The following is a 24,982-nucleotide window of genomic DNA, read 5'->3' on the forward strand; positions in this document are numbered from 1 at the left end:
GAGGACGAGAGGTGAAATCTCAGGTATCTCAGGGAAGTGACTGTCTTACACTAGGTTGAATTTGGGGTGTTCATATATGAACTGGGACAGTGGTGAAGACAATAGGACGTTGATGACCTCAGATGGATCACACGCAGTGAAGATGTGAGCCGAGACACTGAGCATTTGAAAACGCAATATCAACCTGATGAATTCACTCCTTTGTGTCCTTAGTGACGACAAAACAAAAAACAAAAAACAATGTATTAAGTCATTGTCTTTTCTACGCACCCCAAACTGCCATCTCCGTCTCCAGGTGATACAGTGAGTTTCATTTTGTGACGAGGACATGTAACAATGCTGCAGAACGATCGCTTCATCGTCACGCTCTGTCTCTGTGAACACAGCAGGGGCTTTATGAGTGCATTCAGTTTGGGTTCCTTAAAGGTACAAAGTGACTCACAATATCAATAATACTTACCGAGCAGCCATACACAGATGATTTGCTGGCTTCAACTTCAGCCTGTCAGCAGCAGGCGTCTTTGTGCGACAGAGAACTGTGCTGATCCTCCATGTAAACAAACTCACATTGTACAACACACGCCACATTGATTTCATGTTATACCTCACAATTTCATTGGCAGGTTTGAGGAGTGCCTGCGATCGACGGTGAGAAATACAACACTTTATATCGACGCTGGTTTCGCTGAAGCTACTGTTTCTCCCCTCCACAGATACTGCAATGGTAGTGGGTAAAAACAAACAGGGTGGTAGTAACTATCAGCATAATAACTGAGAATTTGATGTGTTAAAATCAAATCTGAAACTACGGTAGTTTTTGTGGCTTTATTTTCGCATGGTTGCTATGTTTTTCATCTCCTAGTTCAGGTGAACAATTTTCAGAGAAGAGCCACTCATGGTGATGGGACTGAGAGTGGTTAGTGTTCCTGCTGCAGGGTCAATAGCTGCACATCTGACCATCCTCCGTAATGTGTCCAATGAAGGTACTGTCGTCCGTAAAAGGTGCAGCTGGCTGGTGGGTTATCCATTTGCAGAGAGTATGTCTCACCGACTTGGTAAAACCAATGCTGATGAAGGTGGGTGAAGTCTATCAACAGAATCCTTGCATAAGAATCTGTTACCTCCAGGCTCTTGTGCAGGCCAATGTTTAAAGCAGACACAAATGGTAAAATAAATCTCTTTATTTGAACCAAACATGATTGTGGTACTTCATAACTGAGTAAGTCAAGCATTAATTTTGACTCATAGATCATGCAGATTCGATGCCTTAAGTGTTAGTGCTGAGTATTTGATACATACCAATAGAACATAAACTGTCTACTTTTCCTGCTCCGGAGTTAAAGCTCAGGGACTGCAGTCTTCATACCAGGATTTAAAATATTCAGGCTGCAGTGCTGAATGAGAATACTACAAATAATAACCTGTCTGTCTGATGTTTTGCCTCTGAATTTACAGCAGGAGTGATAAAAGCTCTGTGATTTATTTATGGGTTGCCTGTCTGCTTCTCAGCGTCTCTGTCACTTTCAGCTTTTGTCTTCTAGTTTCTATGAAGCAGACAGTCGGCAGCCTTTTATTTGCTCTGCCTTGTGGTCCAGCAGGAGTTACCTACCAGACTTAACAAGGAAAAATCCATCAAGTTGACAAGTGTCAAGTGGAGAAGTCTTCATCTTGGGTATTGTTCCAGCTGATGGAACGATGTCCAGGCTACACCTTTCGTGATGCTTGACTTGTGAAAATGGGGAGGTCTCACACAGGAATGCTTGGACTGGTCTGGTTCGAATTCCTCAGCTCAAAAGCTGAGCCCACACAGTCTCCTGAATCAAGTGCATCACTGTGTGCATGAGGCCGACAGTCGACCTCTGTCCTGCAGCTCGCTGAGGTTTGACTCAAACTGTAAGGTCAAGTAAACAAATCAAAAATTTCAGCATTTCCATACACACACAGACTCTCATTCACTCAAGGAAAAAAAAAAAAAACTGATCCAAAAGGCTGTAGTTCGACTGGTAACTCTTAACATTTGAGTCTTAACATTACTGAGTTTAAGTCATGTATGATAGTTCCAATAATAATTTTTGGGATACTCAAACTTTTGGGCTTTATTTTATATTTTTAAATAAAGATGTATAATCTTGATTCTGATACACTAAACAACTTACATAGTTTTTTGAAATAATGTCACACAAACACACACTACATATCAGTTCCCTAGACTCAAATCCGATACTGACTTTTTAGTTTTCAGAAAAAGATAATAATAATCGAGCCATTAGTAACTTCTCCTCTTCTTTAGATTGTTTTCATCTTTGTGATTGTGATAGCTCCTGATGATATATCTCTTAGCTGAAACCAAAGCTCTCTATCACTGATTTAAATTCTCTTCTTTGCATCTCCAGAAAAGTGGTGAATTAAAGCCAAACTATTCATATTCACAGTGGACACATCTGAAGCAATAATACTGCTGTTGGGGAAGTGTGGTTGGATATAATTAAAATTCTTATTATTCTTATCTTCTATATGAATATCACTTGCATGGAGCAGGGTGCTGGTCTGTGTTTAATAAATAGCCAGCAGCATTGTCATGTTGTCCACTCTCAGTTCCTCTCAGCTAAAAAGTACTCCCACTACTAAAACTCCCATAATAGACTGCAAGAAAGAAAATTAACTTTGTTGATGCAATATTAAATGTAACTATGTGTAATGCAGACTTATCGTAGTTTATTTAATGAATTGTTTGATGTCATGACATGATTTTCGTTTGTGTCTCCAAATGTATGCGACTATGATACTTAATATGACAGTTTTGCATCATACAGCACAGAGTTTTTCTTTTTTGTTTTGCAAACTTTGTAATTTTGATTTGACAAACTCACTAAAATGGCACAGAATATTTCGATAAAACTTTTCATTGCAACTACTCAATCATTTACAGCAAATGGGAACCTGGCAAGAGACAAGTTCATCCACAGGCGAGAAATAAAGACAGAACAAATCAATACTGGGAGCAACAAGCTGAGGTCTGAGTGAATAGCCAGATTTCTGGTTTGTGTCAAACTGGAAAAGGTTGTAGTAACGTCAGCTCCGGCTCACCCGTGGGAAATGACCTCAGGTTCTTAACTTAGCTTGAAGAACGCAGTCATAAAAAGTGAGAATGAAAACAGGCTAGCAGGTATTAATCTCCACTGTCTGAGCCACAGAGCTGAGTCCTTCCTCCTGTACAATAACAACGTCTCCCACTGTCTCTGGCTTTTGGACCACGATGCACTGGTCTGCAGCGTCCGATATGACCACCTCCATCAGCCCGTGTCCCTTCCCTGAGGGCAGTGGGCTCTCCGAGCTGAGGAGCAGAGGGCTGTAGTTCGATGCGGTCAGATCGTCCGCATGGACGATGACAACAGCCTGCTGGATGTCAGGGGATGGCTCTTGAACCCCGACGTGGCCACACTCTAGTTTCCCCTCCTTACCCCGCTCTCTCTTCCAGATCAAAAGCCGGGGCTTCTCATGAGCCTCCTCAGGAAGCACAATCTTCTTTGGTTTGCTTTTGACTCCTCTCAGAGGTCTGGGATGTGAAGCAAAGTCTCTGGCTGCTCCCACATGCTCTGTGTCCTGCTGCCTCTCCTCGTCTTTCTTGTGCTGCGCTTGATGTCTAAGTAAACTTTGTCTCAGGGTGTAAGATGCGCCGCAGTAGCATCTATGTGCTTTCTCTGTCTGGTGTGAAGACGTGATGTGCCTCCTCAGCTTCGTGGCCAGGGTGTAGCCTGATGATCAAGCACAAATATATATAAAAAATCAATCATTGAAGCAACATTTGGAAAATAATTACAACATCATACATAACTCAAAATCAGCTTTGTGGGGTCCTAAACTGAAATCCAAGTCAGACTCCTTGTTGTACAAACACAGGATTTGCGCTTAATTTTCTTCCCTTTTAAAAGTTCTAACCTTTTCCGCAGATGGGGCAGCGGTGTGGTCTCTCCCCAGTGTGCAGTCTCTCGTGTGACTTGAGTGTGTGAGGGTCGCGGAGGGACTTTCCACAGTAGCTGCAGAGGAATCCGCTCCCGGTGTGGTTCAACATGTGTCGCCGAAGTTCTTGCTTCTGGGAGAAGCCCTGCTCACACAGGGCGCAGAGAAAGGGCTTCTCGCCATTGTGGACTCTTAAGTGGCTCTCAAGGTTCCCTGTTCAACAAGGAGGACAGTGTCTGTGTGATATTTGACAAATACAGCAAGTTCCATCCAGAATTAGCCCTTAATCTCCCCGCTACCTTTCTGACAGAAACATTTGCCACAGTGCTGACAGACGTGTGGTTTCTGGCCGGTGTGAAGCTTCATGTGATTTCTGAGGGAACTTTGGGTAGCCAGCAGCTTAGAGCAGACTGTGCACTGCAGCTGAGAGAAAAACGAAAGCTTGTTTTAAATATTCAAACTGCCACAGGCGAAGACAAAAATAAACAGATTGAATTCAGATGCTAAATAGCTGGAGTATCTAAGGGAAAGTTCATTTACATCACAATTGGGCTATAGTCAACCTCGTCCACAGATTGTAACTGCCAGTTGGACAGTGATAATAACGCCACCTACCTTAGGTGGCTGTGTGTACATCAGTTTGCTGCAGTGGAGGAGGCGGTGGATTCGTAATGAGGGGCGACGGGCGAAAGCTTTGCCACAGTGCTCGCACACGTACGGCTTCTCTCCAGTGTGCAGGACCAGGTGCTCTTTGAGGTCTCGCTTCAGGCCGTAGGACTTCTCACAATGGGGGCAAGAGAAGGGACGCTCTCCTCGGTGACTCATCTTCGCAAAACATAATTGTTATTGATGGATGCAGGGATTATCGCGCCGGCTATTGTCGCCACACAAAAGTAAACAGCTGCAGTGTCTGATGGGTTGGACTATGGCTGTCAAACAAACAAACACTCGATGACGTGGTGTAATTTTCCAAAACACCTTAGTAGACAGACCTTCTATTGTTGTCCAAATAAGTGAGTCACAGTTTTGGCAGATAGTTCTCCGCATATATCAGTGAATTTATACAACATTACACTCACAATTTAAAAACGTCATTTTATATTAATATCAATTCATTTCAAACTTAACTTATTTCAATGAAAAAATACATATTTTTTTTTATATGGTAAATATTAAAACTGTTCGAATTTTTGCAATAAATATTCTGCAGAGTAATAATCTGACACCCTATGCTGGGGAAAAATCCATTGGTCAACCCTGCGCCATGTGCACTTCAAACACGTAATATTAGTTTATCCAAATGTTTCATCAACATATGAAAAAACTAAGAATACTTCAAATAAAATGGTAAGGAATGCATGCAGCTGACTTACCTGATGGGCCTTGAAGCTCTCCGACGAAGAATAGGATTTTCCGCATTCTTGGCACATGAAGGGTTTCTCTGTCATGTGAGTGAACTGGTGCTTTTTCCAGTGGCCAACCTGGTAGAACCGTTTTCCACAGATCGGACACTCATGACGTCGCTCTCTGGTCTTTTGTTTAATCTTCAACTTGGCTCCTGTAGCCTCGGAATCTGTTTCCACAGCACTTGGCATCACTTCCTCAGGGGAAGACTGGAGATCCTCTATGATCATTTCCTGTCCATTAGCCTGTCTGGCCTGGTCTGAATGGGTCAGAGGTTGTTTCACTCGGCTGGACAGAGAGTGAATTTGCCGTGGCTTCGCTGCCAAGCGCTGGCTACAGCGGACATGTGAAGACCCAGATGGGCTTGGTGGCTGTTTCTCTGACACAGATTTGACAGCTGATATTGTGACAGGAGATGGGACACTGCTGTCCTCTTGGCCCTGCCTGTCTGTCTGTAAGTGGATGCCCTTCCTTCTTCTGGCCTTCATAAGATCACGTTTGTGAATTATCGACTGTCTACTGCGATCTTTGTCTTCCTTCTGTGGGTCTTCTTCTCTTTCTGGCAGGGGTGATGCCCTTTCAGTGATGTCACCACAGTGTCCCACTGTATCTGTTCAGAGAGAAATAAAATAATAAAAACACTTCACAATTTCACTAGCTGTATCACATTGAACCTTCAAACACATCAGGCTTAAACTAAGCAATAAAAAAAATCCTGAAACCTTTCCCTCTCTCCTCAGTCACTTTATTAACAGCAAACTTTCATTTCCAAAGTGACAACATTATGCTTTTATTTGTATTTTATTACAGCTGCATAAATACACCATGACTGTATGGTAGTTCTGATGAACTGACTATCATCCTTTTGACAGAATACAAGTTACTGTGAAGATGTAAACCTGCCAACTTTATGAATAGACATGATAAAACTCACTCTTCTGGCACATCCACATTCATCTGTCTAGGTTTTTGAGCCAGAATGTCTTGTTTGGTAGCTCTCTGGTGATACACATATACACACAAATGACAACAGCTCTTTAACTGCATTTTTGCTACGGTTACAGAACTAGCCCCTGCTAGTATCTGACAAATACAGGTTACGCACAGCTCATCTCAGTCCCAACAAGCTTTAAGTAAACGCACTAGCAAACTAACAATGATTCATGGGCTGAATGGAAGACAACACTCTGCAACCCCAGCTCATTTATACACAAGCTTTTATTAATATTTCATTGGGGAAACAGAGCCATCATGGTGTCCCTCTGTGGCTGGCTTGTTCACTTTATTAATACTTCCTCCAGCCATTTTAATTGACAATCCTACCAAACTAAACCCACATCATCTATCTTATCATCATTCCAGTACCACAATTACATCAAATAAAAGCACCAACGTGTAATACAGTGACCCAGTTCTGACAGGTCGGTAATCCAGTTCTTTCAGTCATAAGGATGTGGACCTAAAAGAGGTCAAAGAAACCTCATACATATAAGTCCCTTACAAAATGACACTAAATAAAGCTTCCAATGTGGGTGTTGAGTGAGTACAGCTTCCTTGCAATATGCAACAGGGAGTCAGGCATATCAAACCCATTCACCAAGGGGCAAGATTTTAAGTAAGTCCAAGTCATGGGGCAAAAAAAAGCCTCGGGGCCTGTGAGTTGAGTTTCACCACACGCACTATGCCACACACGCTGACAGGGGGTTCTGTTCCAAGATCATTATATCACACGTTTGGAACAGGAACAGGCTGAATGAGGTTGAAGGAAAATGCCAGGGCTAAAGAATGGCTTCTTCAGTTAGGGAAGAAGCTGGAGTGAGGAAAAACCGTAGCTCCTGGATCACCTGTGTCTGTTGCCACGGTGTCTTCATACAACAGCAGTTCTGTTCCCGGCTGGATGTCCCGGCACACGCGCAGACACACATCCGCCGGTTTGCCTTCACACACGTCTGCATGTTGCACTAATACGTTCCACTGGGATTTGCTTGCTACCAGACAGGCGAAGCTATAAAAAATAATTACACACATCAATCATTTTAAAGGTCTGCTCAAACCGACTCAAATAAGCAGAGGACAAACGCTGCTTATCAGAACAATTACAATGAATCTCTCCTACGTGACTCCTTCAGCAGCTACCAATTCAATTCAAAGATCCTCTTTAGAGTGAGGAGAAATAAAGCAGCGGTGAATCAGAACGCTGCCCAGGGCTCGACAAGATGTTGGGAGAGCGGTAGACTACAGCACTTCAGGTTTAAAAGAGAAATAACTGTGTGTGCATGCTGTGAGTGTGTGGAGAGTAGAGGAGCTGGCATCATGGCACGCAGAGTGACAATTAGTCTTATCCATGACTGTCCTCACAGTGGGACTAACAAAATCTGAATTGGCTGAGGACATCACATGGTTCATTTAATGAACATCAGTGGAGTTATGGGTGTGGTCAAAATATTTTTTGGGGATCAAGCTCCAGGGATTTTTTATCTTCTTTGTTGTTCTGCATTCTCTGTCAGGTGTTGCCACCTAACCCATTTTGAGCATCCTCCCGAGTCACATCTATCCTCTTGTTGAGCTCCTCTATCACATCCATGAAGCTGCTTTACATACATACATACATTCTGTCTTGGTGGGACTGGCCTTCATTCCTCTGTTCTCCAGCTTCTCTTTCACCTCACCATTACTCTCTCAACATGTATATCAGTCCATGGCAGGAGCAAACAAGACAGGGAAGAGTGTAGATCTGTGATGTAATCCGACACTCTCCTTGAACCTTTCAGTCACGCCTACGCTAGTCTACAAGAAAAAAAAAACTTTTTGCTATGTCTGGCTGAAATTAATTTCTGGAAATTGCATTCTTTCATTAGCCTCATCACGTGAACCTTTTCAAGTTCATGTTTTCAAACCATACCCAATGTGTCACAGCTCGATGTGAGTCTTGAAACTATTGTTGATAGGTTGCTCTGTCAGCCCACTTTTTGGTTGTTTAAAGATTAAGACCCTATATTTTCACTTTTGTAAATGAACATAAATGTGATAAAGAGTGAGTGAAACAGCATCTTTCTGTCATAGAAATAAAAAAAAATACTTTAAAATGTAGATTTTTGAGGCAGGTTCTCTGTGAAATAATTGTTGACTCATTTGATCAGCATTAGATGTTATTTAAATACTACTAACATGACACGCTTTCCAAAACAAACAAGCTGCAATAATTCATTATTGAATTTATCATGATACAGTAACTTACCCAATCCAGACAGCTGATTGGTGAAAATCATCTTTAACAGAGGTTGACTCCTTGAGGACCTGCAACACAAATTGTGCAGATGACAGCTTTGGTCCCTCATGAGCATCAAGTGAAATGAAGAATGCAAATGAAGGCAAGCAGCTTTAAAAGAAGGAGTCGATTTCCCAATTATTAAACACGAAACTGACAAGTGGTTATAAATACAAACAACTGACACTACAATCAGATAATTTCTGAAGGAAAAACTAACTATATTTTGAGCAGTTAAGATGTCACTGTCCCAACGTATTGACCAAGAAATTTCTGGTAGAGAATTTTCCATGACTCATCCAACAGGAGCAAAGCAAAAAGTCATAGCTATATGGACTCATGTATTAAAATACAAAGGCACAAGCAGTCCTACAAATCAGAAAACAACTATGTATGACGACTTGCTTGAGAGTTGAGACAATGCATTATTTGCGACATTGATCTGCTGCTAGACTGTAGGCTATGCTTCACATATTACTTTTGCAACATGTGAAATCCTGCCTGTATCTGGATGATGAAAACAGCTTTTCTGGTTGCATGGTGTTAAACAGTGTGTTAATTTATCACCACAGTGAATATACCTTATCAGTGACCATTTTGTGATCTTCTCCTGGAACCTGTGCGTCAGTCTGAGGTGCCCACGCCAACTCTGTCTCATTTTCCTTGCTCAGCAGACATCCAGGGCGCAGTGGTCGGCCAACCCACCAAAGCCCCAGTCTGCCCTCACACATCTCCGACGGCCCCAGAGCAACACCGCGGGGCAGCAAGGATAAAAGGATAGAGGTGAGAGTCGACGGGGTCGAAGCAACAATGCTGTCCATGATCCTTAAGACAAATATATATTACAAATTAGAACTCAAGTCACGTGTTGTATAAATATAACTATGTGCAGTTTGTTCACATTATGATACTTTTACATACTTAAACCTGAAAACACAATTAAGGGGAAAAGCAATTACCACATAATGAGAAATTTTCCTTTGATCACCACTGTTCAAACATCACCACAATTTCAGTTGAAATGTGATCAGGTCGATTAAATGACCATAAGTAAATAAATTCAGACAGTCATACATATGCGCTGAAGTCTCAATGGACAGGTTCAGCTGAACGCAGGGCAACCACATATCTGGCCAACGAGCTTGTACACAAGCCCGCAAGACCGGCAGCTCATTGGTGTTGTGACATGAAGGTACGGTGGTTATGCTGCCACATTTTTGCTATTGTATCATAGTATTAATTATTATTATGCCAGTCAGCTTAATTTAGTGAGGAAAAGTATTTCTTTGAATATGGGTTTGCGCCATTATGCACCTCTAAGCATCATACACGTCGGTGTGTATGTACAGCGTCATGTACATTTGAAAAATAGCGACCCTCTACGCATGGCTCTTGGCTCTTTTTATTTCAAGTCATCGAGTAAACGTTGATAAGCAATGAGAATTAGAAACTCTTGGAAAGCTATCGTTACCCAACATACCAGCGTCGGAAGTCCTCTTCTTCTCCCGCTAAGCGCATATGACCAACGCGAACACTGCCACCTATCGACATGTGTGAACAGCACTACCAGTTTGTACAGCCCGTACATGTTTATTTGTGTTCTGCCAAGTTATTTCTCGATATTACCCTGTATATCTTTAGGAACAATGCACAATAAAGTCGACTCTGTGCCTAGTGTTGATAGGTTCTCGCTTGTTGGGGCGCAAGAAGACGTCTTACAGAAACTGATGACTAATGAAATGCATATTTGAGATGATCAATAAAGTACTGTGTTTAAATATAATGCGACTATTGTACTGTAGCCAATCCCATGCTTGTTTATAATGTCATGACCATAAGGTAAAAAAAGAAGTATATCTATCTGTCTATATGTGTGTGTGTGTGTATATATATATATATATATACATATATATATATATATATATATATACATATATATATATATATATATATATATATATATATATATATATATATATATATATACAGGTATATGACATTGAAATAAAATAAAAAAATGAAATTACAATAAACTATGGTTCACTGTTTTAAGAACCGTCAGTCTAAATTCCTGGTGCAGAGTGTGTATTTCTAAAGACATACTGTGGCTATGTTGATTCTGTTTCAGTGTTGTTGAGATCTTACTGAATATACAGTATATGCCATATGTGTCTTTTAAAGTGAGTTAATAGAACTTAAATGTTGGTGGGAACTGACTCAGTGTTACACATCTTATAGAGATAGAAACAATTGATTGTGTTGTATATTCATACTCTGAGTTCATAAACATAGGCTCTAAACTGGCTGAAGAGCGCTGAGGAAAACCTGAACTTGAGTGCACGGTGGGGCACACCCCACTCTTTTCAAGAACCCTTTTAGACACAAGGAAACATTTACTCCATCATGCAACACACCCTGCTGGGCAAACAGAAATTTAAGGGAATTTCATTATTCCAGAGCCTGAGAGTTATATTCTGTTTACGTCAGAGGCTGCTACAGGAACACTGGGCTCTCTAAGATGCAGAGGCTGAAAGGTCTGTTTGTTTTCTCTACCAATATCTGGGTGTTGACCTTCCTTGAATGATGGATGTGTCTTTGTTTTGTTTGTTCATGAAGGCTCCACCTTTTAAAATTTAGTGTATGTTCACTTTGTACATCCACTTAGACTCACTGCTTCATTTAAAATAAACAGCTATACGGTATGTTGATTTAATTAAATATGTGTAAACCAGATTCATGTCTTCAAATGGTTTGGAGTCACAGTAGCTTTTGTGGAGAAGCAGTACAATATGAACTATTTGACAATGACACACATCTGCCATTTTCTTGCAAGTTAATCGGTTGCCACATTCAAACTGCAATGTCTTCCTTGTCATTTTTTACCTGGTGCCTCCACGTACCCCACATTCCTCCCCCTGTCCGCCTCCTCTCCACTTGTCCAAACCATCTCAGTCTGGCATCCCTCACCTCTCACCTGTGACCAGCATAAATGACTCAAAGTATATCATTCACCGTTGCAGACATTTTAATGAAACAATAGTTTTTGGCTTTTTTTTTTTTTACTGTGAGTTGTTGTGAAGACAAGAGCTTAATTGGTGAAGACACTTTCAAACAAACGGAACCTCATATTCAAGCTTTGGTTTATGACACAGCAGATGCCACTTTTGAAGGAGGCACAGCCCCCCAAGATCAGCAACAATGCACCGTGAAACAAGTTCTTACTGAAGAGCAGTCATAGATGAAATATAAACAAATGCAGAGCATTACAAATTACATTCGTGAAATAAACAACAGGCTCATTAAAGAGAGTCCACAGAGGCTATCTGCACTGCAAAGCTTTGTGGAATATTTGACTTTTTAAAATAAACAAATACAACATCACAAAAGTGAATCTGCGTGCTCAAAAACTCTTCACATCTCTTTCACAGCAATAATGTATTGTGTGTGTCAATCTCTGACTCAGTCCTGCAGAGGTTGTGACCAAATGTAGAATTAACACCAACATTATAGCCAAAAAAGAACATCTGCATTGGTCAAATTTCAGTCTCTACAACTTTTTTACTTGCTTATTCACTCTGTAGATTTCAGGAACAGCCATGGTTCCGAATTATTTTTCATCCCCATGTTCTGAACATGTTGATCCTTTGAATACACAAAATGACTCTCAAACTATTCTCCTTTATTGTGCATTGTACATGTTGCTGTGATGTTGTATCAGCTGCTTTTTGAAAACAGACTAAAAACTGTGTACATTATATTGCCATACTTATATACCACCTTGTGCTTTATTCCTGTGGACACCCTTGAATTGTCATGTATGTTATTTTTAGCAGTTGAATAGAATATGTGGCTGCTTGTTTATTTAGGAATCAGTTGAAAATATCCAGTTAATTAACAGCAAAAATACACAGAAACACAGCGACCGTTGAAAGAAAATATATTACCATCCTTAGTACAATTATTTTTGTTTATAAATATTGCTAAAATATATTATCATAGGATATCGTCTTGGTCACACAAAATCACAGTATTTGTTTGAAATCCCATTATTATCATTCATATTTTCTTGTCCCTTTTGAGGGTTTAATATGGCCAATATAAAACACAATAAACGTTTTTCTTTCAATAACATCACTGAAATAAACTCTGTGTGCTCTAAGTATCCTTTTCAATAATTTCTATATTCCACTTCTACTGCAGAATGTTGCTGTGTGATTCCTCCTCGCCCCCTCTGTCTTGTTTTCTTCTTCTGGCTTTCACTGCAGCGCAAAAACATGCCGGTTAGTTTTTGTTGATAAATAGTGGCCATAAATCTGTGAGGTTTTGTTGACGTGAATAGCTCACGCACCATCAGTGCACTCAATCTGCGGCTCCTCCCACTGCCCGTCTGCTTTGCAGCGAATCACTGGTCGGTGGCGCTGTCTGAATTCTGGATCACACTGATAGCGGATAATGGAGTCGACAAAATATTCGTCCCTTCTGATGCCAAATATGTGAGCGTTCTCAACCTCTGGTGGTGGGCCACATGACACTGAAACAAGACCACATGGTTAGAGAGAAAATCCTTCACCAGCACGTCTTTGTTTTGGTGAGGTCAGTTTTGAGTCTTGAGCCATTTGACCTACTGTTTCTAAACCAGACATCACATCACAGCAGAGGTGGGCAATTAAATTTTAAAATTTAAATCACATTCCATTTAAAGATTCTTGATGTGTCTCATATATCTCAAAATCTACTTTCAATTTTGATGTATTTTAATAGACAAGAAACACTCCTAAAATAGTGAATGGGAAAGACGAAGAATTAAGAAAAATAATAGAACGAGAAAGTTATGTTTCAGTTGCATCATAATGAACAATGCACAAGACAAAAATGTCACAGACAACAGCCATGTGAGTTTTATAGTTTTACTCTGACTCCAGGAGGGCCACATAAATACAGTCAAAGGGCCGCATTTGGCCCCCAGGCCGCACTTTGCCAGGTCTGCATCACAGTCTCACGTCTGCCATATGACACCTGATAGTCGTCGCCACAGATCGGTGGTTCCAAGTTAAATAGAAAAACGTGTGGACTCCACAGGCTCCATCTACAACTAAATACTACAAATAAATCATCTAGTCTTTTCTCTGCTTTCTTTTCCTTGAAGTATTTGAAATGATTGCAAGATGGTGGACTCATATCAGTTTGGCAAAATATTAAATTGACACAGAAAATTAAAACAGTACCCCCACAAAAATACATCTATAAAATCACTGATATAAAGTCACTGATCTAGTTTAGCCATAAGAATAGATCTTTACTTATATAGCATCTTTCAGAACACTGTTGCTTACCTGGTCCTTTCTTGCAGGTGAATGGCAGATGATAGTTGCAGGGGACGTCATTCCACTGTCCATTTTCGTGCCAGATCATGACCACACAGTCTTCACCAGAGTTGAAGTAATTGTCCGGCTGATTCGGTCTCCAGTTCTCATATTGCTGAATCCAAATGTTTTGATTAAATCATAAAAATGAACTTCACAGTGAAAAAAGAAAGTACTTTTCTGCGACAATCTTAATGGGAAGCATCTATCAGCATAATTAAATTTGGTTTAGATGATGATGCTTTAACAAAATGAAATGTATAATGCTTTTTAAGACTCGTCTGTGCTCAAATTCAATTGCATAATTGCTCAGTAGAGTGAAAAATTAGTTGAGATATTCTGTGTTCATTGAATGTGATTCCTTTCTTACTAAGTCCTGTAAGTACAGTGTGGCTCCCCCATTCTTGTCTAGAGAGATGGATTCTATGCTCACCCGTGGAGTTCCATCTGTCCAGCGGAAGTCATTCTCCACTGTCTTGTCATTCAGGCCTATCCACTGATAGTCTTGGCCATTTGCTGTGGGAGGCAGAAGTGAGTGAGTTTCTGGTCCAGTTTGCACTGACATATCGTGTATCTGCGCTCACTGTTGACAAAGTGCTGCTCCTCAGGCGTGATAATGCTGACCAAATGTGAGTTGAGGCCTCGACAGCGCTGTTCAGCATCTAGCCACGTCTCTCTGTCAGAGAAGTGTAAGTAGCAGTTGCCCTGAAACTTAGTCCAACCCTCTTCACACGTCTGTTCATCTGCGGCGACCAGGCGGAGGGAAGGAAGCAAAACGATTTGAATGAAGTATTAATAAATCTTAAAAAAAAGAACATATCAGACCAAATCATGATGGAGATTCTGTTTCATTTTTAAGTCTCTCAGAGAGAGGCAAAGTTATATCACAACTGCAGACATTTCTCACAACAAACCACTGCAACAATTCTCTGTTCAGACCCAAGCTTTCATTTTCACCCCTTCATTCAGTCCCCTCACTCAAAGGAGCTCATCAAGAGGCCAGTCTATACACATTAAGATGCAAATGTATCGCATCAGAAACTCACATACTTACCATAAAACTGATAGTTGACAAAATGAATTAATTTTATCGGACTACTGCAGGCTACAGTAAGCAGTGAAAGACATGCATGATGGGGAGTAAAGAAAATCATAGCCATATAAATACAAGTGGCCAACATTCATTAGGATATATTTTCTGGCAGTGAATTTCATCATTCACTGCACTGTCGGTCATCGGGTTTCAGCGACTAATGGTGGGTCTTTCAAGTCTGTGTGAAAGCTTTGAGCATACTAAATACTTCGACTTGTTCATTTGCCAACAAACGATTGCATAATCGTCCGCTAACCACGCTTTAAGACTGCCGATACGTTTTCTTACATATTTTTGTCATCCTTTATTTTGCAGCTCAGGCGTTTGAACTACTTGACAACCATGATACAGCATTTCACTTGACTTTCACCAAGTCAGAGTGACCCGTAATGCCTTCTCTCATTGTTGCAGTTCTGTGAAGCTCTAGTTAGTTTGCTCGGGCTGAAGCTCACGTCGTACCAATCTCACAGTGTTCCCCTCCGTAGCTGGGCAGGCATAAGCATTTGTAAGAGTCTGCAGTCTCCACACAGGTGGCTCCATTGGCACAAGGGTTGGAGTGACATACGTCTACTTCTGCAAAAAAGGGGGCGGGGTGATACTACTGCTTTAGTGGGGGTTAGTGGGTTGTGCTTTTAAAGCTTCTACATTTTTTGTTAAGCAAGCGTTACGGTGTGCAGTGTGTGCGTCATATATATGTGTGTGTGTGTATATAAACATATATATACACAACAATATATATGTACACACAACAGCATGCAAGCATGATGAGCTGAAGACAAACATGACAAATCCAAACATGGAGGATGTAATCAACATTACGCATTCAGAGACTTTGCAAGGCATCACAGTCAACATACATTTAAAGTCATAGACCTTCTATAAACACTGTTTCCTTACGACAAGACCTTCTAGCAATACGACATTGCATTGCGAGCCTGAAATACAAGACATGCAAGTCTGACAAAACAGGAGATGTGAAAGCATCATGACACAGTGACTATGCTGTTTTCAAAAGTAGGAAAAAGGCAAATGTGAAAATTAGGGGTTGCACTTACCATGGCATACAGCGATCCCACTCTCAATAGCACATAATGACATGCCACATGGATTTGGATGACACGGATCAATGTTTCCTAAAAACAAGAAGTAAACCTTTTTGATGGACCACGTGACTTCAACACTATAATCAGTCTAAAGGACACACATTTGTGCTTCACAGACACCTCATCTATTGACTTCTGAAGTTCCTACCTTCAGTTGATTCAAGCTTCAAATCACTCCCATAACTTGGTGTGGTCAAAGTTACAGGGGCCATAATTCCTGCGGGAGCTAGTCTTGGTCCAACAGTCATGTAGAGATGGTTGGAAGTCAGGAGTATTTCCTCCATGTTTGGATCCTCTTCTGGACCTGTAGTGGTCTCTATTTGTGCCATCTCACCGAGAGGGATGGGAAGCACTGCTTGTGTTGAAACATCCACGCCAAGACCTGAAGTTGTCATGGCTGTAATCTCAGTACTGCTGCTGCCTTCTCCACTGTACTCAACTACCCCTTGTCCCATCTCCATGGAGACCGTATTTATTGTCGACTGTACCCTCATACTTTGCGAATCTAAGAATGTAACAGTACCGATGTACCCACTTCTTGATGACTGAGCTCCTGAAGCACTAAATCCAGACATTGTAGATCCCGATCCTGATCCAGATGGAAATTCAGTGTTTGCTGAGCCCGACTCCTGTGCACCACTTCCCAGTCCAAAGTAGACAGTTGTGCCTGAGGCCTCTTGTTCTTTAGAGGATGTCTCTGTCACATCTATGAATTCTGATCCCGAAAATGACACACCAGATGAGAGTCCAGAGCCACTTCCAGAGCCACTGACATCACCACTGAGTATTCCGGACCCACTTCCCGATCCACTGTATTCTAGTAGACCACCACCAAGTTCATGCTCTCTGTTTGTAACAGGAGTCGATGATTCAATCATTCCTCCATCGATTAAAACGACCTGTGGACTTCCACTTCCTGAAAAATATCCGGATTCTCCGCTCGCACTTCCCGAAAACGAAAAGCCAGATGGAAAACCACTAAAACCAGAAAAGGCAAAGAAACCTGATGACATGCCACTTTCACCAGAAGAAGATCCACTCTCAGCAGAAGTGTGTTCTGATCCACTCCCGAAGGCTGACAATTCACCACTAGCTGATGTTTCTCCAGAAGCAGGGAAAATAAGGATGTCAGTGCTTCCCTCTCCTGCCTCTTGTTGTCCTCCTGAGCTTGAGCCATCTCCAGATAAAAAGCTTTTATCACCTGATAACAAAATAGTGAACCCAGATCCCTCTCCATCGAGGCCTGATCCAGACCCATCTGCCGAGGCATCTCCTGAGGTGGGATGTTCTCCTGAGCTGACACCTGAAGCAACCTCATCTCCAGAACCAGACAGGTCGCCTGAGCTGGGCAGCTGTGCAGAGCCAGACATGTCTCCTGAGCCAGACAGGTCTCCTGAAGCAGCTCTGTCTCCTGAGCCAGAAGCGTATCCTGATCCCGATGGATCTCCTGAACCAGATGTCTCTCCAGAGCCAGACACGCTTCCAGATCCAGAAATGCCTCCAGATCCGGATATGCCACCAGAACCCTGCAAGTCTCCAGATGCTGAACCAAAGTCCGCGGAGCCTGAGCCTGACCCAGAAAAGTCCACAGCGATGGGAGAGGTAATGCTTGGAGTCACTAAAAGACAACATTATTTAGAACACTTTCAGTAAAGCAGACATTGTGAGTATAGATTTCAGGAAAACTCATATCGATGAGTTGGGGAAAAAAGTCTCACCAGGCCTCAGTAAACTGGTAATTAGGGTCATGTTTTGGATGGCTTCTTGAATGTCTGTAACATTCAGCCCAGTTTCACTTGCAATAAGTTGGATATCCACTGCAAGTTGAGAAGAAAAATACAGTGAGGAATTCTTTTAAAACATGCTGCCTCTGAAGTCAATGAAATGTTTACCTCTAAAACAATATGCATCATATTTGCTGTCAGTGGGGGGGAAGCCTGTCTGGTTACTGTGAATGTACACAGTGTGTACTCCTGGCGTTCCTCCACCGCACTCGGCACGTGGATTATTTACAGGGTATCGGACACTGTGGTCGGCAAGCCAGCCAGCGCGACATTTGTCGAAGCCCATTTTCCACGCCACATAGAGCTCACCCGTGGAGGCCAAGACAGAGTTCTGCTTACGACAATTGGATGCAGCCTCCTCGTAAGTAAAACCTTCAGCAGAAGCCAAATGGAAAACTTGGCCTTTGAAAAAAGCAAGATAGCAGTTAAAGCTGATAAAAATACAATAAAAAATACAAATATCCATAACTTTGTCTGTGTTTTTTTTTTTACCTTTCATTCCATCAATATAGCAGTACACATCATATCTTTCTTCTGCTGGTCTTAGTCCATAGGACCGAACTCCAGGCAGTTTGCCCAAGTCTCCGGCGCACTTTTCCCGCGGTGAAACAATGGGGTACCTGTTGGATCAGCCTGCATCAGTTTGCTCTCAAATATTTGTTTGTTTTTAAATACATTAGAGCTACTGTACCTGACTGTCTGATCCAGGAGCCAACCGGCGTCACATTGGTGATATCCAGCCTCATAAGCTGCCTGCAGTTGCTCTGGAGTCGCAATGGAGGCTCCGACACTCTGACAGGCAATCTGAGCCTCAACATAGGTGTAGGCATACCGTCCTGACCATGAACGGTAATGGAAAATGACCCCTATGCAACGATACAAAAAGCCGATGTTAGCTTTTTTTGACGTGTGTGACAGCATTCATTGTACCCACCAGTAGTGGGCATCACAAAGCCTTTAGTGGGTTCTCTGTCGATGACAGGGGGTGCAGTTACTGGGTGTATTATGTCTGTTATTATCTCAGTGATGTTCGGTAAGTGCGTCATCTCAGTGGGAGCTTCAGTGTAGGTGACATCTACAATCGTAGAACGTTGAGTTTCCACCTCTCCCACCACTTCACTTGCTGTCGTCGTGCTCCTGAAGAAGACTTCTGGACTTTGTGTGATTGGAGTAACACTTAGTACCCCATTTTCTTCATCAGTAACTCCTGAACCTTCCTCATCAGGAAACTCTGTCGTAAATGAAAAAGAGTTATTATTGGGTGAGTTAGGATTGTACCTGCAGTTGGTGTTTACTTTTCTACCTTGTAGCCATATGGCAACGACATTATGAATTAAATGATTGGCAACTAAGTTTTGGTCAATGAGAACATGGAATTACATTCTACCTGTGTCGTACCTGAATAGCAAAATGCATCGTAGCGGGAATCAGGAAATGGGTATCCTGTTTGGTTTGTATGCAGGTAAACTGTTCGCACTCCTATAAGACCTCCACCGCATTGTGGACGGCGAATATTGATCGGGTAACGTACACTTCCGTCACCCAACCAACCAGCATTGCAGACATCCATCCCGCCTTGCCAGGCCAAGTACAGCTGTCCTGTAGTCGCCAGTTGTGCCCGTTTACTTGCGCATGCTGTTGCGGCTTCTGAGAATGTAAACTTTTCTGCTGATGCCACCCAGAAGACTCGACCTGTGCAGTTGATATTGGCAGATTTGTTGAATTAGCATTCTCATAGTCAGTCAGGATTTTCTTCTTAATATTTTGTTCCAAAAACTCCCAAAGCTTTGTACCTATCATTTTCTCTGTGTAGCAGTAGACATCATAAGTCTCATTCAAATCTCTGACACCGTAAGTCCTGACGCCTGGCAGTTCTTCTTTATCTCCGTAACAGTTGACACGAGGGTCATGAATTGGGTACCTTTGGTAAAAAAAAATGTAAGAAGTTTAATATAAGGCATCAGGCATTAGGAACATTTTGAAATTGCTTTGCTGTCGGTCAACAAGGACGTTCATATAATCCAAAAATGAATTTGCAGGTGTGGTGTCAAAGTTAGCAGTTAGATGGATGCTGGTGAGGCTCTTAACAAAAAGTCACTTTTTCTGTGAGAGTTGTTCTATATTTCAAAATAAGCTGACCTGACTGTCTGATCAGAGAGCCAGCCGGCGTCGCACTGGTGGAATCCGTCATCATAGGCTGCTTGCAATTGTTCTGGAGAAGCTAAAACTGCACTGTTCTGTTGGCAAACAGCCTTTGCATCTTCAAAGGTCAATGTGTAGCGACCAGTAATGGCCCGATAATGGAATACAGTACCTGAGAAATCAAGAAAAGGTTTTGGCCAGCAATCAGAAAATTTTTTTTTTGCACAGTGTAATGATAAACAAATAATATTAACTGAATATTAATGCAATGGTTTAAAATTTTCTCACCAAGAACCTCAACACGAACGTCGCCATGATTGTCCTCGATCCCGTGCTGAACCTCACAACGGTAAACTCCGGTGTCACTAGACCGCAGTTCGGTTATCTTGATACTGGCATCTGTTGGGGTTGTGGGGTAACCTAGCAATTGAACCCTGTCCAGGTAGTCCTCACTTATGCGCACCTTTCCCTCCAAGGCCACAAGAATGGTTGTTGTCTTTTCTTTTGTAATGCGGCTCCATTTGATTCGATGAGAAAGGGGGCGAACAGGGGGAGCTCCAGGGTCTGGAACTGTATGATCCTGTATGGATATATCGCAAAAACTTAAATGTTATGACAATTGATGGATAAATGACCCGGTGACTGAATTCTCTCTACAAAAGTTGCAAATTCACACCTCAAAATAACATGGTATTTCCAAACTCTCTCCAAGTAGACTTCGTTGTGGGTCAGCCAGAGGAATACCTACGCTGAGCACATCCTCTGGGTCTGTGAAGGAAATATGGTTGTGTGGGTTATGTGATGTTTAGATTTAGCGTTTCACATGGAAAACATTGCACATATAAAGATATTATGTGGTGGTGGGAGTTATCCTCACCCAGGAGCGAGCGCTCTTCGTACACATAGTCGAAAGATGCCGAGATGACTTTCAGAAGTATGAACAGAGGGAGAGTCCACTTTAACATTGTAATCTGGAAGAAAGAATTACAAAATATACTAGTCAAAATGATACTTTGTATTTGATAAGTGATTTCAACTCAATTCAGAATCCATGTTCCAGGCAGACTACTCATAAGTGGGAGGCTACATGGATACAAGTCAGAACTTTGAACAGAATTTGCTCTTTGATTTTGTAGAAATTCTCAACAAGGTTTTGTAAATGGAAATGTTTAATTCCAGTCTTCAATATAAGTTTCGATACTCCAAACTCCTAACAGGTCGCACGATAGATGACATATTGCCATTAACCTGAATTTCCCAAAGGTAGCTCAGGTGGATCACAAGACATGAAAATACACAACCAAATCTGCGGAAGATGTTGATTTTTGTCTCACAGCTTTTCTACGTGCGACTTGGGACAATAGCCAGACGTTACCTACCTTTGGTTTATGTCAACCAAGCATTTTAAAATGATGCTAAGGTTGACCGCTCTTGCTATCCTTCTGTTCTCTGGTGCTTGTGCTTCTGTTACTTTTTACTGTGAGTGTTTGTTTGAACCTCCATGCGCTTTTTTGTTCCCTTATTCTTTCATTCTGCCTGTAAGTATTGAGTTTTTCCAGTATGTGTATTTTTGGTTCTTTGTCTATTATGCGTGAGTTGTGACCATCACATCCACTGTTTACTTTCGTTGATTTCAGAAATGTCAGCTATTTCTGATCTCCTTTTGCCATGTTTGTTGCTGACTTCTCATTTGTTCCCAGTAGTTCTATTGTTTTCCGTATTTATGTTGTTGGCGTAATTATTAATAAACACTGATAATTGTAACCTTGATTGTCTGAGTCTCCCAGTCTCTAGTCACTACAAGCATTTGGGTCAAGTACTGCATGTGACAACTTATGAAAATTCTGGATCAGATAGATAGACCAGACATGAGATGTGAGGTTCTTTGTTATTAATAACAAATTAAAGTGACTTGCAACACTTGACTTGACTTGACAATAATCCTATTATTTTGTCAGCACAAGCTCAATTCCACTGTTGGACCTTCCCTCAGTCTCTTTTCCATCATGGTTGAATTTCAAAGCTCACAAGTTGGCACCAGCACAGTCCATTCAAGAAACTTGATTTCAAAGTTTATCCAGAATCCAGCTGAATTTATACGGCACCTATGTGCTTTTTCATTTGTCTGGAAACACACTGTACAATTTTTGTTCTTTCGAGTATGAGTAATACGTTAGACAATGGAAGGCCTAAAGGTCTTCATTGTGCACAACAAAAAGTTCAATGTCGACAGCTGTTAGTTTCATTGGAACAGCAGAAGAATCCCAAAAGCAGCGATTTAACATTTTGGTCGACATTATGTGAACTCACTATTGTTCTGATTTAGTTGTCTTTTTAATAAATCTTCTCATATATGTTGTAAGTGCAGAACTTGTGAAAACACTTTGTTCTGAAACCTTTTAGTCAGCAGCCATTTAAAAAAAATAAATGAACAGTCTTACATTGTATCAGATTGCCCATAAAATGTCCTGAAAGTGTGCTTTTATATGCCCCTCCAAACTTGCCCCACCCCTGTGGAGAGTGGTACGCTCCTCACTGTACCTGTCTGTTTGTTCATTGGCAATATTCAACCCCTCAAAACGTGAAAATCTAGACTTGCAATCATTTGAAATGCAACCGACAAAGAAGGTTGAAGCATTCTCACACCTTTAAACAAGCTTCTAACTGGTGGGGAGTGTCCTGTGACTCAGAGGTGGCGCTGAACTTCAAGTGACAGTTCATTTGCTGAGTTTTGTGTTTGGGGTCCTGCAGGCTGGTTCCACACTGCACTCATTCAGCTCCTGTGGTCAGGGCCACTCCCAGAGAGACCCGGCACCATAAGACCCGATCTGTTCCCACTGAAGCCTGTATTATGGGAGCTCTGACGACATCGGGCCTTATGTCAACAAAACTGTATATTCCAGGCTCTGTCCTTTCCATCACAACAGTGCTCACATTCAGGCAGGAGATTTGAAAAAGTCGGAGACATGACGGGAGTATGGGGCTGGCGCTGGAGCCAGAGAGGGTCTTTGATCCTCACCTGTACATGTATGTTTCCTCCCTCTTTAGTTACTCATATGATGAAAATGCGTTGCATAGTTTTAGCAACTGAGTAAACATGCATGCACACATGCCTTATTCAGGTCGGGTTTTTTTTCTCAAGTATATTCATTTGCTATTAAGACGATTTTTTTTAAACCGTACAACACAGCAACACGTAGTGTAACTTTAGGATATTACATCTACTTTACTTCTTCTTGTGTCTTATTTTGTCTGCTTGTCAAAACAAAAATAAATAAATAAAAGTAGCCAAAGCTCACAGAGGTGCAAAATTAAATTGATGATTTGCAACGAAATTGAACAACTTTTCTCGTTTGGAAAGGAATAAAAGTTATGAAACAGAAGAACCTGGATTAATCATTAAGTATTTAAGTCTAACTTCGGCAAATTCTATTTCATCTTTGCATGTTTAAAATTCAAGGAAAATATGTATTTCCAGTGAATTACAAGAAGAAGAAAAAAGATTAATTATTGGTTAATTTAAAAAAATATTCAGTGGCCGATAAAAAAATGTTTGACACACTCTCAATATTATTATGAAAAATCTTTTTTTTTGTTTCAAAAGGTGTGGCAGCATTATACAAGCAAATACAAATATTCAGTACAGCACAATGTCCTTGACATTTTTAAATGTCAGTTCTCAACATTGTTAGTATCAAAGCCAATAAATAACAAAGAATGTATTCAACACTCCATTCCACTTTTCGGGTAAACAGCAGACCTTTCTTTTTGTAACGCTGCCTTAAGACTAGTCCTCCATTTAAGCATTCAAGGCCTACTTAATTAACAATCCAGCTACCACAAACATGGTCAGGACAAAATGCTCGAACACAAAATGCAAATCACAGTGCTTTCTTTGGCGAATATTGATTAAGCTGATAAATAATTGCCGTCTTACCTTGAGTAGAAACCCGACCACACCTTTCTAAGTCTTCGGCAGACTGTTTTGGCACGAGGATGCTCTGGAGTTACAAGTCTGTGACTGAAACTCTTAATGAAGAAATGCTAGAGGGAGCAGGCTGCCGGATTCCTGGCTGAAAAAAAGAGTAGGGGTCCAAGGCTGGCTGTAAAACCACAGAGGGAAAGAAAAGTTCCTCTGAGTGAAGAGTGTGAAGCACTTGATTTCAAAATAAAAGCACCCTGTTTCTCAGGTGTATGGCTTCTTACTTGTTTAAATTATTCAGTTGCCAGATACTTTGCATCTCTACTTGTGGCACTAAAAATGATAATGAAATGAATGAAAATGAAATAAAAAATAACCCCCTGCAACAAAAACAAATTGAGCACTATTAAAAAAACATTTCTGGAAACATTATTTCCTGAATCTTAAATATGGCTCCTCAGTTTTCACCTCTGTTTGCATTCCAGAAATTGTATCAATCCTGTGTTAATATTCACTTCCAATTTATACAGACACCAGGATTTAACTGTGCAAGGTTGCACACACATACACATGCATCGGTTGACAAAGCTGTCCTCTCACACACTTTTTGACTGAGTACTTGCACGAGGAAACTTGCTTCAACACTTTCGAACGATATCTCACTTCATCATTGAGTGAGTTCAGATGTTGAAGTGGTGTGAAACTGGCTATTCCACATTAAACTAAGCACTTAATCTCTCTGATTCAGCCTCACTGGATTTAAATCTGAATGGTGTAGAGTGACTCAACGACCTGGACTGGGCTTCAAAGAGGAGTGGAGAGACTGTCTGACCGTGCGGTGTTTGTGCCTGCTTCTGTGTCCTCAAGAATGTTTAGCTTTTTCCACGTTTGGCATATTTGCACATCAATTTACAGACTGGGTGTGTGTGAGTGTCCAAATTAT

General features: G+C 41.3%; 2 protein-coding genes and 1 long non-coding RNA gene across 6 annotated transcripts; 1 reads left to right on the forward strand and 2 right to left on the reverse strand.

The window, feature by feature from the left end:
- Positions 1-2,837: 2,837 nt before the first annotated feature.
- On the reverse strand, positions 2,838-10,134 carry LOC128759392 (zinc finger protein 408-like). 3 transcript variants are annotated; one of them, XM_053866284.1, is made up of 9 exons: positions 10,113-10,134; positions 9,214-9,457; positions 8,603-8,661; positions 7,209-7,369; positions 5,334-5,974; positions 4,576-4,785; positions 4,260-4,383; positions 3,940-4,173; positions 2,838-3,755 (listed from the first exon to the last, which is right to left on the reverse strand). In XM_053866284.1, exons 2-9 carry the CDS (start codon positions 9,451-9,453, stop codon positions 3,160-3,162), a joined length of 2,265 nt encoding a protein of 754 aa, XP_053722259.1. In that variant the 5' UTR covers positions 9,454-9,457; positions 10,113-10,134; the 3' UTR covers positions 2,838-3,159. The 3 variants fall into 3 exon arrangements, with proteins under 3 accessions (XP_053722259.1, XP_053722258.1, XP_053722260.1); XM_053866283.1 differs by lacking the exon at positions 10,113-10,134 and adding an exon at positions 9,592-9,704; XM_053866285.1 differs by lacking the exons at positions 7,209-7,369; positions 10,113-10,134 and having other exon boundaries at positions 9,214-9,432.
- Positions 9,044-14,382, forward strand: LOC128759393 (uncharacterized). The gene is made up of 3 exons (XR_008414576.1): positions 9,044-9,087; positions 9,304-9,415; positions 13,983-14,382. It is a non-coding gene; the product is annotated as an uncharacterized LOC128759393 (long non-coding RNA).
- Positions 11,609-24,189, reverse strand: LOC128759391 (aggrecan core protein-like). 2 transcript variants are annotated; one of them, XM_053866281.1, is made up of 20 exons: positions 24,055-24,189; positions 20,995-21,088; positions 20,794-20,885; positions 20,406-20,697; positions 20,115-20,289; positions 19,769-19,896; positions 19,374-19,667; positions 18,910-19,206; positions 18,667-18,841; positions 18,468-18,595; positions 18,084-18,377; positions 17,910-18,008; positions 16,340-17,809; positions 16,144-16,221; positions 15,548-15,661; positions 14,580-14,738; positions 14,429-14,511; positions 13,966-14,110; positions 12,981-13,163; positions 11,609-12,891 (listed from the first exon to the last, which is right to left on the reverse strand). In XM_053866281.1, exons 2-20 carry the CDS (start codon positions 21,080-21,082, stop codon positions 12,824-12,826), a joined length of 4,362 nt encoding a protein of 1,453 aa, XP_053722256.1. In that variant the 5' UTR covers positions 21,083-21,088; positions 24,055-24,189; the 3' UTR covers positions 11,609-12,823. The 2 variants fall into 2 exon arrangements, with proteins under 2 accessions (XP_053722256.1, XP_053722257.1); XM_053866282.1 differs by lacking the exon at positions 15,548-15,661 and having other exon boundaries at positions 11,610-12,891.
- Positions 24,190-24,982: the final 793 nt, after the last annotated feature.

Source organism: Synchiropus splendidus, chromosome 5, assembly GCF_027744825.2.
Source record: "Synchiropus splendidus isolate RoL2022-P1 chromosome 5, RoL_Sspl_1.0, whole genome shotgun sequence".
NCBI classification, from domain to species: Eukaryota; Metazoa; Chordata; class Actinopteri; order Syngnathiformes; family Callionymidae; genus Synchiropus; species Synchiropus splendidus.

What these genes read in the sequence shown, in the direction of transcription:
- LOC128759392 (XM_053866283.1), bottom strand. An exon ending in AGAGCTTCAAGGCCCATCAG is followed by an intron (nt 4,786 to 5,333) that starts GTAAGTCAGCTG and finishes TGTTTTGCGAAG; the next exon opens with ATGAGTCACCGAGGAGAGCG. An exon ending in TGTACACACAGCCACCTAAG is followed by an intron (nt 4,384 to 4,575) that starts GTAGGTGGCGTT and finishes TTTTTCTCTCAG; the next exon opens with CTGCAGTGCACAGTCTGCTC.
- LOC128759391 (XM_053866281.1), bottom strand. Translation starts at nt 21,082, where the DNA reads ATGTTAAAGTGGACTCTCCCTCTGTTCATACTTCTGAAAGTCATCTCG. An exon ending in CTCCTGGATCAGACAGTCAG is followed by an intron (nt 18,596 to 18,666) that starts GTACAGTAGCTC and finishes CTGATCCAACAG; the next exon opens with GTACCCCATTGTTTCACCGC. An exon ending in TGGGATCGCTGTATGCCATG is followed by an intron (nt 15,662 to 16,143) that starts GTAAGTGCAACC and finishes CCTTTTTTGCAG; the next exon opens with AAGTAGACGTATGTCACTCC.